Source organism: Camellia sinensis, chromosome 9 (genome assembly GCF_055761805.1).
Source record: "Camellia sinensis isolate YWXY chromosome 9, ASM5576180v1, whole genome shotgun sequence".
Classification (NCBI taxonomy): domain Eukaryota; kingdom Viridiplantae; phylum Streptophyta; class Magnoliopsida; order Ericales; family Theaceae; genus Camellia; species Camellia sinensis.
Window position 1 is genome coordinate 200,103,838 of NC_138969.1, and position 19,750 is coordinate 200,123,587.

At 32.3% G+C, this 19,750-nt stretch overlaps 1 protein-coding gene across 4 annotated transcripts; it reads right to left on the reverse strand.

The window, feature by feature from the left end:
- Positions 1–556: 556 nt before the first annotated feature.
- On the reverse strand, positions 557–6,443 carry LOC145798966 (uncharacterized). 4 transcript variants are annotated; one of them, XM_082888467.1, is made up of 7 exons: positions 5,888–6,443; positions 5,691–5,800; positions 4,106–4,303; positions 3,312–3,954; positions 3,100–3,168; positions 2,403–2,511; positions 557–2,306 (listed from the first exon to the last, which is right to left on the reverse strand). In XM_082888467.1, exons 4-7 carry the CDS (start codon positions 3,436–3,438, stop codon positions 2,063–2,065), a joined length of 549 nt encoding a protein of 182 aa, XP_082744593.1. In that variant the 5' UTR covers positions 3,439–3,954; positions 4,106–4,303; positions 5,691–5,800; positions 5,888–6,443; the 3' UTR covers positions 557–2,062. The 4 variants fall into 4 exon arrangements, with proteins under 4 accessions (XP_082744593.1, XP_082744594.1, XP_082744591.1 ...); XM_082888468.1 differs by having other exon boundaries at positions 3,312–3,349; positions 3,832–3,954; positions 5,691–6,443; XM_082888465.1 differs by having other exon boundaries at positions 3,312–4,303; positions 5,691–6,443.
- Between the last annotated feature and the right edge of the window lie 13,307 nt (positions 6,444–19,750).

Genomic DNA, 19,750 nt, shown 5'->3' on the forward strand with positions numbered 1-19,750 from the left:
CTAAATTCAAAATCAACCATCTATAATTGTAATATCATTTTAAATTTTAAAATCTTACTATTAATTGTTTTTAAATTTAAATCTAATATACTTTGAAGTAACTCTTTCACCACTAGTGGTGATGTATGTAATAGGGATTTCCATTACAACTAGCACTGCTGGAAAATCTACTTTTAGCGGCGTTTTTTAAACGCCGCTATAGGTACAACAAACGTCGTTAATTCTTTTTGTGACGTTTAATATCAAACGCCGATGCTGCGGCCGTCGCTATAGCTTTATGACGTTTAAAAAATATCGTTATATGACTATAGGCGGCGTTTTTAAAAACGCCGCCAAATATCCCACCAAAGGTACTATGACGTCACTATCATTTTAGCGACGTTTTGAAAACGCCGCCATATCTTTTTAAAAACCTACCATTAGCTTTTAGAGGTTTAGGTGGCGTTTTCAGAAACGCCGTGATATCCCTTTTTTTTAATTTTCTTAAATTTTAAATGTATTATGAACAAGGACCTATTGACCTATTGATGTAATAATAAATAAGAAGGCAGCCTAAATAATAATACATATGTACGGTTTTAGAAACACACAAACGAAGAAATTTAAGCTCAAAGCATTAATCTTTACATGCTTACAAACTCCAAAGGCCTTGTTACATAAAGATTTAAAAAACAAAAAACAAAAGGTTGGGTCAAGAGGGTCTCATCAGAGAGTAAAATCAATTTTGCTGGTGTAGCCAATTTTGGGGTCGGGTAGTTATTTGCTGTGCGAATCCTGATGATGCTGCAGTAGTTGCAAACAGTTGCAGAGGATTGATGAACGGCCTTTGCTGATTGTTGCTCATTGACAGGGAGAGGTAATTGCCTCCGGTGGTGGCTCCAATTTGACCTCCATTGCTGTTGCTGCTAAGATACTGAACCTACAACCACACGATTAAAACAATTTATTAGCCGGTCTAATTAATTAACCCAGACTTGATAGTTTGATGAGGGTTAAAACATGTGAAGCATGTGAAGCATTGAGTTTTCACTCTCATTGACGAATTATAACAAATGTGTTACGTACAGGTTCTAAGCTGCGAAGTGAAAAATAGAACTAACCTTTTCTTGCTGGAGACCGTTCGTCGAAATTAAGCTGTGAAGTTAAAGCCGCTAGAATACCATACTGGAATTGGAATTGGAAAGTAATTTCATAGCTCAATAGAAGTTGACAACTATCATAAAACCATAAATGTAATTTCATACTTACCTGTAAAACTCAATTATATATATATAATCTCAAAAGCCAGACCATCTTCCATAATAAACATGACCACATATAGTCTGCCACGAAAGACAGTATTAACAAAAACATGAGCCATTTTTTTGTCTCACACAAAAAGGCTTTTAAAAAAACAACATATTTTTGTGTACTTTTTTCAAAGTATTTAAACTTTATAAAATCATCTAGACAGATCTAAAAAAAGTTTAAGCAAAATCGGACCTAACTTTAAAAATGGACAATAATTAATCCCAAAAAAAAAAAAATTAAATACAAACCTAGCTTATTCAGATGGCTTTCCAACAACTTGTCCCAATAACAAGCCAGCCAAAGCTTGTCAAGTCTCCTTCATCCAGGTCCAACACAGTTTATAGATGAGAACACTACACCCTCTTCAAGTAGCGTGGCTGGCTGTCCTTGCAAAGTAAATCCTAAATACTTGTATTCACCTACAAACTACAAATAATTGTAGCCTTTCTGATTTCCCAATAATTGTTGAACATTAATACAAAGATTTTCTATACATGCCCAAAACAAGAAGGAAATGCTGAAAAAAAAATATTCTACAGCCATAAAAAGCAAGAAAAAAACAAAAAAAAACAAAAAAAAATCTCATTTCTCCAATTAGCATCATCATGGTGTATACTAGTTCTCAAAACACTTAACCTACCCAAAAGAGAGATGAAAATAAAAAATAAATAAAAATAAAGGAAAAATACAGTAAGGTGATGTTATCTATACAAAACCTCATTACATTGACGAAAAAAAAAAGCAATCTATCAGACTTGGTGATACTAAATGACTAGTATTCCCTGTGTACAATCCCGGGTGGAATGCTTCCGAATATATGATTGTGGTCTAGATTCAAATATTCAAGGTTTCTCGAGAGATTACGGATGTATTCTGGAAACTTGCAACCAAAATTGTTAATGTTCACTTCCAAACGATGTAAATTGGTGGCATTGATCAAAGAAAAGATAAAGTTCAAGTCCTGCCTTAAGCTTTGAAAAGTTTCTTTTTGATCAAGTATTTCTTGCAGAACAAACCTTTTAGAGAAACAAGCAAACTTGAGTAAATAATAGATAGCTTTTAGAATGAATGAATTAAAAGATCACTTTGAAGAAAAGAACAAAACCTCAAACCTCTTGTACGCATACAAATGAGCATCCATCAAATCAGCGCGGATTGCCATCGACACAAGCAATGAAAAACAGAGCCCCCAGTAAGAACCAACTACCCAGTCGAAATGGTCTTTAAAAAGGCAACAAAACAAGGAACAAAGAGTTATTACACATTATTAGATATCATCTGTGCTTCCCCGTGAGCAATAAATCAAACTGGTGACTGAAATTTCTAATCAGTTACGCAGGCCCACAAGAGCAATAGATCAAACTGACAAATGATTTTCTTTTTTCTTTCCTTTCTTTTCTGGTACAGAATAAAATTATTTTTTTTGCCAGCAGAGAAAGATAAGAAATAGCTGTTTTAATGAAGGAGATGAAAATGAGGAGGCATGAAAATTTAGGGAAAAGAGAAGAATGCACTCAGCATGTGACAATAATTAAATTCTTTTTTTCCTTTTTCTTGGGTACAAAGACAACCAGAGAATATTAATATGAAGGTCACCAGTAACATCTTTGACTGCAAACATTCCTCTGCAGTGCGCCCCCCCCCCCTCCCAAAAAAAAAAGGTGGCCCCATGAGCATAGATGGCAAGGAATTAATTTAAAAAATAAACAAATAACAAGGGACAACAACCAATAAATAAATGAAGAAACTCATCTCAGTCATTGCACTAAGCACTGAAGAATATTTTTCTAACACAGGAGATTTACAGACCTGCCCCACTGCTCCAAAATATGATTAAAAGATTGTTTTCTGGTGAGCGCCAATAGAAACCTTGCAAAGCTGCCGGAAAGAGGTCACAAGCACCCAAAGCATAAATAATGAGAGCATTCATTCCCATCCACTGAATATATATATATATATATATATATAATTACAAATACAAATATAATATATGTATATAAATGAACATAGAATCGACTTACTATGTAAAAGATGATGGTTAAGAGGAATCCTGATGCTCCTGCAGTAATGCACATATAGGCAAGCAAGAAATTGTAGTAATATAACACAAATCAACAAAAGATCGATCATGTGATTGCACCTTGACATGTATCGAATTTAATAAATACACTTGAGAAGCAATTTAGGCTGCAAAAGCATGCTAAATAAAACCAACAGCATTACAACAGAATTATCATCCACATATATATATATATATATAAATGAGTAAAAAAGTTCACAAGCTAAACTCAGCTCAACTTGATAAATTTTATTTATTTCTATTAGAACAGTTGCAGGAAAAATCCTGACAATGGGGTATCTGTAATTTGCAGAATGTGAGGGGGAATCCATGTTTTTGACAAACCTCATGGAGTGTGTCTTTGTAATTTACCCAAAAATACATCAAAAATATATGCAACACTTCCAGATAAACTAAAAGACTTTTAGCATCATGGATCATTAACTGAAAACAAACTTTGGAAGCATTAGGAGATGACTCACTTGTAAAATTGTCCCATGGTTGCACTTTTTCAAAGGTAATGAAACAAGAATAGAAGCTCTTGAACTCATGTAACCTGCCAGATTAATGGTAGCCTCTCCAAGGATACTGGATCTAGCTGAACCCTACAATAAGCACATTGTTAGTTTGATGTTATCAATTGCTAAGACCATGAAGAGGAACCCAGTGAGAAAAAATGATGGTTGGCACACAGCTTGTCAAATCTTAATTAAAACGATATTGAAAGACACAATGGTAATCAACATAGGCATCAACCATCGAAACGACTAGCTTGAATAAGAATTGCTCAAATTCCTTTGGAGCTTCATCATGTGAAATCCAGACAGACTCTGACAAAGTCTCTGTCCATCGACACATCCCATTCCGTACTGATGCTTTCCCTGATTTGCTGACAGTTTTCCCTGTTTCTGTGGAGAGAAGAGAGACATAAAGCTTGTCCCATCCTTTGGGTACCTAGAAGGGAAAAAAAATAGAGAGAGCAAAACCATGAAAAAAATTAAAATTAAATGAACAATGTAACAGGGAAAAAAAAAGAAGTTAAAACAAATAAGCTTGGATAAAAACTCAAAACAGAAATCACTAGGTCATAATTCTAGGGCAGGGGAGACAATAGCGTAAGCCAGCCTGTTATTACATTAGATTACAAAGTCCATTTTTTTTTAAACTATTCAATCAGTCAACATTTTGTGATAGTTACAATTTCTTAGGTAGTGACATCCATATGCCTTCACTCTAAATCCAGAACCGCCTAGCATGACTGTAGTAGTGTAATTCAAGCTGATGTTGGACAGAAGTCAGCAAAATCTAATAGAAGTCCTACTTTGTATCACAGTTCAGAGATAAAATATCACTGGTGCATAAAAAAGAATGCATTGATTATTTGCTCTTGTTCTGTCATACAGCAGAACTCTCTAATTATAATGAGAGCCATGACAGGCTTGAACAACAATAATGTATCAGTGTATCACAAGTCAATATTGCTGGATGCCCAACCAGAGGGGATTTGACAATCCAATTAAAAGAACCCATGTATAATATATTGATTATCACAAATTCATACAAACAAAAAGAAGAAAGAGGAGGCAGATGATGAAGAAAGCAGCAGCTGAAAGCATCTTTACCTGTGATTCTACACTGGCACATACAGCATAAATGCCCCAGTTTCTGGTGTAATTATTATATAAATGTACTTTCCCAAACCTGACACTGGCACATACACTCATTTTCTATAAATGTGGGCTGTCCTAGTTCAAGAACAAGAACAAAAAGTCAAGGTACTCTTGATAGTAAGTTTAAGAGTTTTGTTAGGATGACTAACAAAACTAATCCCTTCACTAAGAAAGCTAACAAATCAATCTCAATACACACTTATCAACAGCCACAGAGTCAAGCAATTAATCTAAAATAGCTATCTACTAACATTTCACATCAAGTTAGGAAAACTACAAATATAAAAATAAAAAAGTTGTCCTTTCCCTTATCAAGTAAGAATGTCAATGCAGTATCAGTTTTCATAAGACATTGAAAGCAATGAATTCTTTGAGGTAGAAGGTTCAACTTACCAGTCAAGCCAAACATTGGACCTCATACTTTAAATCCTATTAAATATTAGGTACTTCAAATAAAGCTAGTAGGCATTAACTCACACAACTTTTGGGGTAACATCGGCAAACTAAATTCTTAATTATGGATTTGTGTAGTTAATAGACTGCTTCCAGAAAATAACAATAGCATAGAAAAGTTTTCTTTGTCCATGATGACCAAATGGGAAGAAAAACCAAAGTAAAATTCAATGAGCCAAACAATGAATAGCAGTATCAGCCACAAAAACAGACATTACTTGGAGAACAGATTGTTGATGGTGGAACAAATGGAGAAGGGGCAAATGGTGGAGATCCAGGGCAGGGTTTCCCAGTAACCGGTCCACATAGATTTATGTTATTAGCAAAACTGCAGAAGGTACACAAAAAATTAGCATAGCATTTTACATCAATCATTCAAGGACACTACAGAACAACAGTCTCTCTAACAAGAAACCTGATGGGAGTGAATAGTGAAAACGAGCCACTGTCTGGAATACGTCCAGATAAGGATGATTATTCAATCAATACATAGAGATACATATATAAATGCATATATATACTTGTATAGAGAGATTTTTAGGAGAAAAAAAATTTCCAAAAAAAAGTACAGATAATGTGTACGTAGAGAATAAGATTGTGCGAGAGAAACAGAGATCCAGAGAGATTGAGAGATCGAGAGAGAGGGGGACAGAGACAGAGGTCGAGAGAGAGAAGAATCGACGAAACTGAGATTAGACTGAAATCGAAATCGAAATCGTGCATATGGTTAGTAGACGATGCAGATGCAGATGCAGATGCAGATGGTGATGGCGGTGGGGGTGGAGCTATGAAATCAAAATCATTCTGACATTGGATCGACCGAATGATGAATCACCGAGCTGAAGAAGGTTGAATCAAGTTGAAGGAACTGAAGGGTTTAGAGAGAGAGAGAGAGACAGAGAGCGAGTGAGAGATTTGAGGGACCGATTTCTCTGAGGCTCTAGGGTTTCTCAGATTCAAATAAGTTGTGAGAGATTTGAGGGTTTGAAGAGAGAGAGAGACACTGTAACACATTTGGAGGCGCTTTTCAAACGACTTCATTACTTAAACGGTACCGTTTTAATAAAAATAAAATATGACGTTTATAAAACGTCGTTAAATATTAAAAATAGTGGCGTTTAAAAAAACGCCGTTAAATAAACGCCGTTAAACCATATATTTCCTGTAGTGTAGCTAGCCGACAATTAGCTAGGCGAGGATTTCGAAAAGGTTATTTCTTTTTTAATTTTTGTCTTAACAGTTGTATTCTCATACACTCGCCAGATTCTGGGGTGTATAAAATTATTTGGATTTATTTATTGGTGGCTAATTTGGCAGAAGGGAGATTAATTTAATGCATTCAAATCAATATATAATATATAATATATATATATATATATATATATATATATATATATATAATATTTTTATTTTTTCAATTAATGTATTAACAGAGGATATGATATCGTTTTATTGATGTTAAATATTTGTAATTTATATAATGGGTGTGACTTATAATTTTTAAAATACAATATTATAACACGTATTAGTATACTAATTGATATATTAAGAGTTAATCACTTACAAGTCTTATTTACAAATGTTATGGTAGTTTAGGTCTTATTTAAGATTTTTTGAACTAATAAGTTTTATTTAATAAAACTAAAAATATTATCAATTTTTCCTAATTTTTAAAAGAGTAAATTGCACTAACAGTCCCTATAGTTTGGGAGTCGTGTCACTTTGGTCCATGACTTTTCAATTGTGATACATTTGATCCTGAATTTTGAATCTTGTTCTAAATAAGGACAATTGAATATACCATTGTCTAATTTTAAGGGTAAAATTATCAATTTAATAAAATATAAACTAATTTGACAAAAATAAATGTCAAAAAATATTTTTAATTTTTTAAAAATTATTTTTATCCACTAACGATAAAATTGATAAAAATTAACAAAAATTACATGATTAATTTTTAAAAATTAATTTTACATGATCATCATCCAAACACATAATAAAAATTAATTTGGTAAAAAAATAAATAAATGTCTAAAAAGTTTATCAATTTTATATAATTTTATTTTTAGTGGATAGAAATAATTTTTAAAAATTTTAAAATATTTATTTGACATTTTTTTTGTCAAATTAGTTTATATTTTATAAAAATTGATAATTTTACTCTTGAAAAATCTAATGATATCTTCAATTGTTCTTATTTGAAACATGATTCCATTTTTAGGGTCAAATTCCTTATTTGGATTCAAAATTCAAGGTCAAATGTGTCACAATTGAAAAGTCAGGAATCAAAGTGACACAAGCCCCAAATTATAGGGACTATTAGTGTAATTCACCATTTTTAAAACTAAGAATATTATCAATTTTGCATAGTATTGTTTAAGATAATTATTTCACTAACTAATAAAAAAAATAGAATATGAGATTAAACGTTTTTGGCTTTTTACCTATTGGTTTGATTCAACTATCCAATAAAACTGAGAACATTAACAGTTTTTTATTTTTTATTTATTTATTTATTTTTCAATTTTACATATCAATGTTTAATCATTATGCTCCTTTATAGATACAAAATTTTTAGTTTTACATAAAAAAAATAATTCATTTTTTTCAATTTTTTCAAAAAAAAACATACTTTTTTTTGCACATAATTTTTATTTTAGTTTTTTTAATTTGAAAGTTGATATTTTAAATTTTAGAAAATTAAAATAAATGTCAAATCATCATGTTCCTTTATAGATAATCATAAATGATGAACAATCATTGTTTGAAAAGTAATTTCAATTATTAAAAATTTAATAAGACTTAAAAGTTTAAAAAATCTTAATTAGGACTTAATAAAATATAAGTTTATAAATTAAAATTTGTGTATAAATATCCCATATATTAATTAGTATGTAGCACCATTAAATTTTAGGGGCTGACTTCCCTCCAGTTTGTAATCAGAGTGGATGGTACTTGAACCGTTTAATTTGTATAACTCATTGAATATTATATGCTTGTACACAATCAAATTGATCGGATATCGATACCTATGTAATCAAAATAGTTTTGTATAAAAAAAAATAGACAATGAAAAATGAATAATTAACAAAAATTTAATCCGATAAAATAACTATCAATATTCAATTAACATAAATTTTACAGACATATAGTGACCTTCAGATTCGTTAATGGTGTTGAATGGAGTCTAGGAAGAGCCAAAAAATCACCGCAGAAGCCAATGCTAACGAATATTTGTTAATTGAGTTCGGCACCCTTCCCCATTCTGGCCAGGTGCAAATTGTACAATTATATTTAAAAAATTGATATACAAATCTATTTTATAAATTTATTTTTTTAATTTAGTTATGTGTTAAAAAAATAATTAGTTAATAATTAAAAAATAGATAAGAAATAATTTATTTAAATTTTTTAATAAAATATTATATCATTAAATTTAAAAAATAAATTTAATTTTTGAAACTGAATAACAATATTCATTAAATTTTAATCCCCTACCACCCAAGTTCCACTGTAATATATGTGTGTGTCAATTTCCGACCACACTGTCAAACTGGTACTCAGCTGGAGAACACTGGCGGAATAGATTGCTTGAACAACCTGTCACAGAAAAGAAGAGATTCCGGCGGTGGTTCGTTCACCCGGGAGCACTCCGACTATCAAATCAGTTATTTCTCAAAGATAGCAAAAGTGCTTAACTCACTATTTAGAGCATAAAAAGTATACCTTAGACCTATGAGGGTGCCTTCTTTTATAGCCAACACTAACCTCATCTCAATAGAAGCCTAGCTTCAATGGATTTAAGATTACTGCTAATCTTGGACTTCTAGTAGAATTGGGATAAACTCTCTAAGAGTCTTATCTTTACCCAAACTGAAGTCCTCTCTCATTCTAGGACTCTTGTCCCTTATCCGCTTATTCTGGATTCTGGTATCTTCGCAAATAACCTTGGCCTAGCCGAGATGATCTCGGCGTCATGACCAGGACACGTGGCACCTCGGCTGGCACTTTGGTGACACCTCGGCTACGTGGTTGTCATTCAAAAATTATGTCCCCACAACTACCCTATAGGTTCTATTATCTCAGCATCTTGAGGTGATGGAACCTATATCATTCCTTCCTTTAATCATGACCCCGGTTTAACTTCAACTTGTAAATTTTTAAAATTGCAACAAGTGTTAAACATGTTCTCGGTTTAACTTCAACTTGTAAATTTTAAAATTTTCAACAAGTGTTAAATATAACATCGGTTTAATTTCAACTTGTAAATTTTTAAAATTTCAACAACTGTTAAACATAACATCGGTCTCTTGTTTGTTGGATCCATTGTTACCTCGGCCTCGCTTCGGCTAGCCATTTCCCTTCTCTTGTTTTGTCGTCTTCGTCCCCGGCGTGCTGAAGGACTGTAGGAACCATTTTCTGCCCCCTTTTCTGGGCACCCTTCTTGGCTGCTAGAATCGATGTATCTTGTAACGGGAACGGTAGCTGCATGACATTCTACATCATGAAATTGACGACCGTTGGCAGGTCCGCTAATTTGTTTGCCATTCCCTTCATTTCGTCGTCCCTCCGCAGACATCTTTCTTTCCACACTTAGAGGTCGTTCTCGTTATAATACCCGCTTCGGTCTGATTTCTTTGGTGTGTCGTTGGCCATCTATTCTCCTTTCTTTCCCACAGACGGCGCTAAATTGTGTGTGCTAATTTCCGACCACACTGCGAAACTGGTATTCAACTGGAGAACACTGGTAGAATAGATTGCCCGAACGACCTGTCACAGAAAAGAAGAGATTCTGGCGGTAGTTCGTCCACCAGGGGGCACTCCGACTATCAAGTTAGTTATCTCTCAAAGATAGCAAAAGTGCTTAACTCATTATGAAGAGCATAAAAAGTATACCTTAGACCCATGAGGGTGTCTCCTTTTATAGCCAACACTAACTTGATCCCAATAGAAGCCTAGTTTCAATGGACTTAGGATTACTGCTAATCTTGGACTCCCAGTAGGCTTGGGATAAACTCTCTAAGAGTTTTATCTTTACCCAAACTGAAGTCCTCTCTCATTCTAAAACTCTTGTCCCTTATCCGCTTATCCTGGATTCCAGTATCTTCGTAGATGACCTCGGCCTAGCCGAGATGATCTCGGCGTCATGACCAGGACACGTGGCACCTCGACTGACATTTCGGTGACACCTCGACCACGTGTTTTAAATTTAATTTTTGAAACTGAATAACAATATTCATTAAATTTTAATCACCCACCACCCAAGTTCCACTGTAATATATATGCATTAACAATACTAGTGCTAGTCATACACCATTTCTTAATTATATCCAAATTCCCAAAATTTTCCCATAATCCACATGCTTGTTATCAAAATTAACATAACACTCGTGCTATGCATGGAATTAAATAATGATAGATAAATTTATTTGTTAATTAATTAAAATAATTTTAAAAAATAGATAAGTAAATTTTAACTATTTTAATTAAGTGGTTGTTTGAAATTAACATTTTAAATGACATTTTGACTATTTTAAGAGATAAGAAAAGTTATTGTGTTTAGGAATAAATTTTTTAATTGTATAAGAAAACGTGAAGAAAGTTCATTAAGAAAATTTTTCATCTTGGCCAAGAATATGAAATTAATCTCATTCCATGACTTGATTCAATAAAATCATAAAGTCAATTTAAAAAATCATAAATTAAATAATTTGAAAAATATTAGTATATCTTGATTATATTTTCTTATCTCTATCTTATAAGACTATGGATATAAAAAACAAATTTCCAATATTTAGGTTGAGTAAGTCATTCGAATTGTCTCTATGATTTTGTGAAGTTACATGCCATTTGTGAGCCCTTCATATTAATTAGAGATTTGAAAAAATTATGAACAAATGATATAAGCATCAAGTTTGTCTGTGCCAAATTTTTTTTTTTAAATAAACAAAAATCATAATAGTCATAGTCATGCACCTATAACAGTATTCATATATATGATGACTAAATAATCAATACATATACCAAATAATTTGCAAGAAAAATGTTCAAAGATTGCGAGAAATTTTAAAATGAAAAAAAAATGAAAAAGAAAGAAGAGGCAATTATCAAAAAATTATTGAAATAAAAGTATTGCCAAAACTAAAAAGTAATATGCTTAAATATTCATAATTTATAATAACAAGATAAATAGTATACTAAGTAATGCAGACTTAAGCAAAAACATGATCTCACATGCATAAATGATGATCTAAATGACTTTCATGGAAACTTTCAAATTATTTGTAACTCTACATTCAAGGACTTTCATGAAAAATTCAAAGACTTCATTTAAGGACTATCATGGAAAATTTCAAATGATTTGTAACTCTACATTGAAACCGCTAAAAAAAAAAAAAACACACACACACACATATACACAAAAAAACAAAAACAAAAAAAACACAAAAAAAGGAAAAAACCCACAAAAAATTTAAATAAGTAATAAATAAATAAAACAAAACTTACATGTTGTCAACCTAAGTGACCATCATCGTAATCCGGATCCTCGGCCGCACTCCCCTGCGGCGTCTCCCTACCGCCCTCCAAAACGACGTCGTTTTGGAGGTTTTTTTTTTTTTTCCCGTTCTCTCTTTGCCCTATTTCTTTTGCTTACCTTATCTTCCTCCTCATCTGAACTATGGAACCCCCACCTCTTCTAACAGCTCCCCTCCTTTTTTTCCCGTAGCAACACCTCTTATCCAACCCTTTCTTCAGTAAAACCCATCTCTTTCATCCTGCTGCCAAGATTAAATTTCTCCTCTGGATCTCAATGAGATCCGTATGTGTATCTTACGATGAGGGATTTGCTTTTGTTGTCCATTAATACAGATACTTTGATCTGCCATGAACAAATAGGTAGAGGCAAACTGTTTTTTGTTATCAAATATCCAAAAAACAATCGAAATCATGCCGTTCTGAACTGAAATTTCACATTCCAAAAACCGCCACAAAAATAGAGCACCGTAAAATTTCGGTATTTAGTGAGGGTTGTGAGTGTTTGAGTTTGATATTACTGTGGAGGCCGCTGTAATTCCTCAATCAAAAAATATATATATATATATAGAATTTCAAGCATTGAAGATGAACCTAGAAGAGGACTAGAATTTGAAGGCAGTGAGGCAATAAGCCCCTTCTCTCTCTCTCTCTCCTCTTCTTTCTCTATTTTTGCTGGAACATTTTTTTTAATAGTAGTAAATTTCTTAAAAAGTAACAAATTCAGACCCAAGCTGTGAAAGAGAGAAAAAACCATGAATATATGTTTATCCAGAAAGTGATAAATGTAAAAAAGAGGGGAAACTCAGATTTTGAAGAGGGAGAGACGGAAAAAAAAAATCAATATATATATATGTATATGAAATTGTTTTCAAATATTGATATGAGTTTGAAATTTTATGTGAATTTGATCTTTGAAATTTGAAATTATTTTCCTTTCAAACCCACTTTGAAAACTTCATGAGTCTAATCTTGACGTTTTCAAACCCACTTTGTTTTCAAATATATGTATGTATCCCAAAAAATAAAAAAACTTCATGAATAAACCCACTTTGTATTTCAAAAAAAAAACACAGATGATGAAGTGAGCCGAAATTGTTTGCATCTTCCTGGAAGTTGTCACACCTCCCATCCATAAATCGTTGGTTTCTACTATTGGAGACCATAACAACATACAACTATTGTCCAGATCTGCAATGTTGGGTTTGAGAGGTTGTTTTGATTAGTACAACTATTATTGGGTTTGAGAGGCTATCAAGATTTGCCCCTCTGGCAAGGGTTCAAAAATGAGAAGGGGAACCTCCAAAACGACGTCGTTTTGGAGGACGGCAGGGAGACGCCGCAGGGGAGTGCAGCCGAGGATCCAGACTCTCGTAAGTTTTGCTTAGTGAAGTTTGAAAATAATTAAAACAAATCACTTAAAATCAAAATTGGAGGAATTACAATTAAAACATGCAATTTTTTTTTTTTTTTTTTTTGTGTGGATAAATTCATCATTGTATCATCAACTTTCTCTGATTGCTATATATCTAACAAAAAATAAATATATAAATATAAAAACTAATATCTCATGGGTTAACATCCACACACACAAACACACACACAAAAAAAAAAAAAAAAGAAGAAGAAGAAAAGAAAAGAAAAAAAGAAAAGTATTTAAAAGCTGTATTAGAAAAATTAATAAAACAATTGAAATAGATGTTGATGCCATATTGAAATGAAGAAGAGATTGAAATATTTGGATCGTATAGCTGCTATGATTGTTTATGGTTTTTGAATTGGCAATTTGCTTTTTATTTCTTTATTATTATTATTATTTTTGAATGATTACATCTATCTATATATATATATATATATGTATGTATGTATAGATACATAATGTATAGTATAGATAAATATGGAATAATAATTATGGAATTTACCATAAAAGTGCCCTTTTTTAAAAATAGATTAGTATATTCTCTTTTGAAAGTCATAAATCATGGAATAATTAACCTAATAGAAATTTTTTTAATTGTTTAAAATAAAAAAAAAAAATCAAAAAATTAGATATTGAATTTTGAAATTGTGATAAAGCTTTTTGTTATGGATAGATATAGTATAAATAGAATTTTCTAAAATATTTTATTATTTCAAATTTTGTGTAACACAAGATTTTTGCAATTGGTAAGTTTTTTTTTTAATTTTTTTTAATTATTTATTTATTTATTACTGTTGTTGTAGTGCGAATAAGAGATTTGAAAATTTATTCTAAAGAAAAATTAAGTGTATGAATAGATAGAAATATATGTGCACAAAAACTCAATCTTTGAATATTTGATATTTTTATTTTTTTATTTTGGTGAATTGATCCTATATTTAATAGCAAAACAAATATGTATTTTGAAAAGCATCTATATATATTAGGGAAATATGTATTTTCCTTTTAAAAATTACATATCATGGGCTAATTAAATTTTATTTTATGTTATATGGTTAAATGGAAGTTAGTCAATGGAGATTTTCTTAATTATTTAAAATTAATAAAATTAGTATGAGATATTGAAACTCTCATAAGACTTCTCACTAATAACTCAATTTCCCTAATATATACTAACATATTACCCGCGTTATGCATGGGTATAAATAAATAATTAAAAATTAGTTTTTAAATTAAAATAATAATATAAAATTTATTCAAAATATGTAGTAAAAATGATTTATAATCAACTAATTTTTATTAATTTTTATCAAAGTTACACATAAGAAAAGGTTTTTATTCTAATGGATTTTTATTGATAAATCTCATTTAGAAGTGTTTTAACCCAAAAACTCTATGAAGAAATTTATTAACCCATTTTGTCCCATGTATGTATAGTTTTATTCCATAAAGTCCTTTTTCGTGATTTACACTCTTTTTTTGGACTCTTATACCCTTATATTTAATTTTGATACCCTTACAAATATTTTTTGAACGGTTAGCAATTTTATGATGTAAATATTCATATTTTAACATTCATATTGGTAAGAATGTAATTGGCCTATGGCCCGTGGGCGGTCCGAAGATCGCCCCCGGGCCGGGGCGGGCCCGGTCCATTGACAATGTGAATATTCACATTGACATGTTAACATTCATATTGATAGAAGTGTAAAATTGGCCCGCGGCCCGTGGGCAGTCCGAAACCCGCTCGTGGTCCATGGGTTGCTCGGAGCGGGCCCGGCCCGTTGAGAATGTGAATATTCACATTAACATATTAACATTCACGTTGATAGGAGTGTAAAATTGACCCGCGGCCCGTAGGCGGCACAAAACCTGCCCGCTGGCCCGGCCCGTTTACAATATGAATATTCACATTGACATGTTAACATTTACATTGATAAGAATGTAAAATTGGCCTGCGGCCCGTGGGCGGCCCGAAGCCCATCTGTTGCCCTTGGCCCGGGCGGGCTGTAAATATTCATATTTTAACATTCACGTTGGTAAGAATGTAAAATTGGCCCATGGCCCGTGGGCAGTCCGAAGCTCGTCCCCGAGTCGTGGTGGGCTCGGTCCCTTGACAATGTGAATATTTACATTGACATGTTAACATTCACATTAATAGAAGTGAAAAATTGGCCCACGGCCCGTGGGCCGCCCGAAACCCGCCCGCGGCCCGTGGGCTGCCCGAGGCGGGCTCGGCCCGGCCCGTTGACAATGTGAATATTCACATTAACATATTAACATTTACGTTGATAGGAGTGTAAAATTGACCCGCGACCCATAGGCGGCCCAAAACCCACCCGCAGACCTGGCTCGGCCCATTTACAATGTGAATATATACATTGACATGTTAACATTCACATTGATAGGAGTGTAAAATTGACCTGCGGCCTGTAGGCGGCCAGAAACCCGCCCGTAGACCCGGCCCGATCCGTTTTATAGTGTGAATATTCACATTGACATATTAACATTCACATTGACATATTAACATTCACATTAATAGGAGTGTAAAATTGGCCCGCGGCCCGTGAGCGGCCCGAAGCCCGCCCGTTGCCCGGGGCAGGGCGGGCTGTAAATATGCATATTTTAACATTCACATTGGTAAGAATGTAAAATTGGCCCGTGGCCTGTGGGCGGTCTGAAACTCCCCCCTGGACCGGGGCGGGCCCGGTCACATTGACATGTTAACATTCACATTGATAGAAGTGTAAAATTGGCCCGCGACCCGTAAGAGGCTCGAAACCCGCTCCCGGCCCGTGGGCTACCCGGGGCGGCCCCGACCTAGCCCGTTGACAATGTGAATATTCACATTAATATATTAACATTCACGTTGATAGGAGTGTAAAATTGACCTGCGGCCCGTAGGCGGCCCGAAACTTGCCTGCGGGACCGGCCCGGCCCATTTACAATGTGAATATTCACATTGACATGTTAACATTAACATTGATAAGAGTGTAAAATTGCCCCGCGGCCTCGAGCGGGTTCGACTTCTTGACAATGTGAATATTCACATTGTCATGTATTCACATTGACATGTATTCACATTGATAGGAGTGTAAAATTGGCCCGCGGCCCGTGGGCCACCCGAAGCCCTCCCGCGGCCCGGGGCAAGCTCGTTTGGGCCCGGGCCCGAGCCTAACCCGAGAACTTGGGCTAGGACCTGGGCCATCACTTTAAAGCTTGGCCCGCATAAGGCCCATTTAAGGCTCGGCCCGCCAGAGGCCCGGTGTCTTTTTTTGTGAAAAATAATAAAATTTTGGGAGAAAAAATTAAAAAAAATTTAAAAAAATGGCGAGGCTCACCCAAGCCCAAGTCTAGGCCCAAGCCCCTTGGCTTGACCTACCGGGGCACCCAAAGCTTGAATACCTTTGTGCCAAGGCTAGGGCCTAGGCCTAATTTTTTGGCCCGTGGGCCGGTCCGGCCCGGCCTGAATTTTGGCAAGCACCCACGGGGCTTTACATGGGTTGGCCTCGGCCCGGGCTGGGCCAAGCCCCTACACATTGATGATATGAACATTCACATTGACGATGTGAACATTCACATTGACGATGTGTAGGGGTATTTTGGTAATTATGTCACCCATAGGATATGAACATTCATATTAGGAGTATTTTGGTAATTATGTCACCCATAGGATTTATTGAAACATAAGCAAATAATGTGGACTAAATGGAACATAAGTAGATGAAAAGGGTATTTTGGTTTTCTTACCTCAAATAGGAACATTCACATTGACGGTGTGAACATTCACATTAGGGGTATTTTGGTAATTATGTCACCCATAGGACTTATTGAAACATATGAAAATAATGTGGACTAAATGGAACATAAGTAGATGAAAAGGGTATTTTGGTCTTCTTACCTCAAATAGGACCTAATGGAATAGTAAAAAAGAATATGAGTTGGATGGAATAAAACTCTTAGAAAAAAGATTTATCAAAAAAGCTCCCATGTTATTAACTGTGCGTTCTAAGTTCTCTCTGCATGTCATAATTTAATTGGTAAAAATTAAATAATAAATTACAAAAAATTTATTTACCACACTACAACATATAAGAGTTTAGAGATCAAATTGTTTGATCGCTAAAAGTGAAAATTTTGTTACAAAAGGCATTTAGAGACCAATTTCTATCGCCGTGCGGATAGTCACTAAAAGGTCGTCTTGAAAAGTACAAAACACGGCTTTTAGCAACAAAATTTAAAAAATGTCACTAATAAATAGACTTTTAGGGACAAAATAATTTAGCCTCAAAATGGTTTATTTTTTGAGGTAAAAAATTTGATAAAAAAAGGATAATAATTCATCACTAATGTCCAATTATTGTTACTAAAAATATAATGACATTTTTTGCAACAAAAATATTTGGTCCCTAAAAATTAATTTTGTCCCTAAATTTTAGTCTCTAAAATTTTAATTTTTTGTAGTGCCATATGATAGTAGTAAATTATATTTTTTAATATACTATTTTTTTTCTTATTTTGTAAAGCCCAAAAATTTATTTACTCAGAATTGTGAATTATTTTGTGTCATAACGACTACGTAAAAATATATTAGGATTGACTTGTGGCGTTGGACTAAACATTAGATATGACCTAAAAGTTAGTTAACTTAATATTTATGTCAATGTGACCTTTACATAGTCCTTAAAAATTGTTTTGATTATTTAAAATTATCTTTATCGGTTTGTGACTCCTATGAGTTAGTTTGGGGGTTCCAATATTAGATTAAATATTAAAAATGAGTCTAGAAAATCTAGTTCGAGTCGATTTTTTTTTTTTTTTTTTTTTTTCAACGATTCCTGGTTTAAGCCTATAATACATCCTATTTTAATAATTCAATATGATAAAAAAATAAAAATAAAATCTTAATGTTTACGATACTTTTTACCAATCAATAAAAAAATATTTATAAATATTAAGAGAATTATATTTGAACAAATTCTAACATAATTTTTTTACTTTAGGATAAATTACAACTATACCCCTGAGGTTTGCTTAAAATATAGATTGTCTCCTGTGATTTGAAAAATTACAAATACCCCCTTATTAGAATTTTTTATTTAACAGAATTAATTAAAAAAATGAAATTCAGAATTGCTCTCTTATAACATCATTAAAACTGTTAATTGACTTGATGATATATTAATAAAATGGGCAATTTATTATGAAATTAGAAACCTCAGGAGATGGAATGTAATTTTCAAAACCACAGTAGGCGATTCGTATTTTAATCAAATCTCTTGGGGTGTGTTTGTAATTTACCCATATTAACAAATATATATATATATATATATATATATATATATACGAAAGATGTGAATTAATTCTTATATTTTAATAGTATAAAAATTTAAATTTTAAAACTGATTAGTTAACTTTTCTTTTCAATTTCTAAATTTAAATTTTCAAATAAATTAATTAACTTTCTTTTTTAAATGTGTAAATCAAGGCATAAAAGTTATTAAATTTTTTAAATAGATTAACTAACTTTTCTTTTAAATTTAAATTTTTAAATGAATTAATTAACTTTCCTTTTAAATTTAAATTTTTAAATAAATTAATTAACTTTCCTTTTAAATGGATTAATTATTTTTTTTAAATGATTCAATAAAAGTTAACCAATAGAAATTTTTTCAATTATTTAAAAAATAAGACTTTTAAAAAAACTAGTATGAGAGTTCTGAGTTTCACAAGAGTCTTCTCATTAAAAATTCTATTTTCCTTAATATATATATATATAGATAGATAGATAGATAGATAATATTACAGCGAATAAATGCTAATTATCAAACTAAAAAAATTAATATGTTTGTTATTAATATAACAGTGACTTAATGTTAATAATCTTTTGGGAAAATTATAAGAAAAAAAAAAAGAAAAAAACCTAAGGTTTGAGTTTTGTAATAAAATAAATCCTACGTTTTTAATTTTGTCAATTTAAAGTCTAAACTTTTGATTGGTTTTCAATCTACACCATTTGCCTATTTTCGTTAAGTAAGATTGATGAAAAAATAACTATTTTAATCATTAAACTTAATGAAAATGATATTTTAGACATTTTATGTATATATACATTGAGTTTAATGATTAAAATATTTTTTTGTCATTTTAGTTAACGAAAATATACAAATAGTTTAGATTGAAAACAAATTAAAAATTTAAGATTTAAATTGACAAAATTAAAAACTCAAAATTTATTTTATTATAAATCTCAAATCTTGGAATTTTTTTGGTGGTAATTATCCCTAATCTTTTTCTAGTTAATAATTGTTTTTGCATTCTTCC

Excerpts from the sequence above, each read along its gene's own strand:
- LOC145798966 (XM_082888467.1), bottom strand. The coding sequence starts at position 3,438 with ATGTCAAGGTGCAATCACATGATCGATCTTTTGTTGATTTGTGTTATA. Across the intron at positions 3,169-3,311 it reads TAACCATCATCTTTTACATA|CTTTGCAAGGTTTCTATTGG; the intron begins GTAAGTCGATTC and ends TCTTTCCGGCAG. Across the intron at positions 2,512-3,099 it reads ATTTTGGAGCAGTGGGGCAG|ACCATTTCGACTGGGTAGTT; the intron begins GTCTGTAAATCT and ends GCCTTTTTAAAG.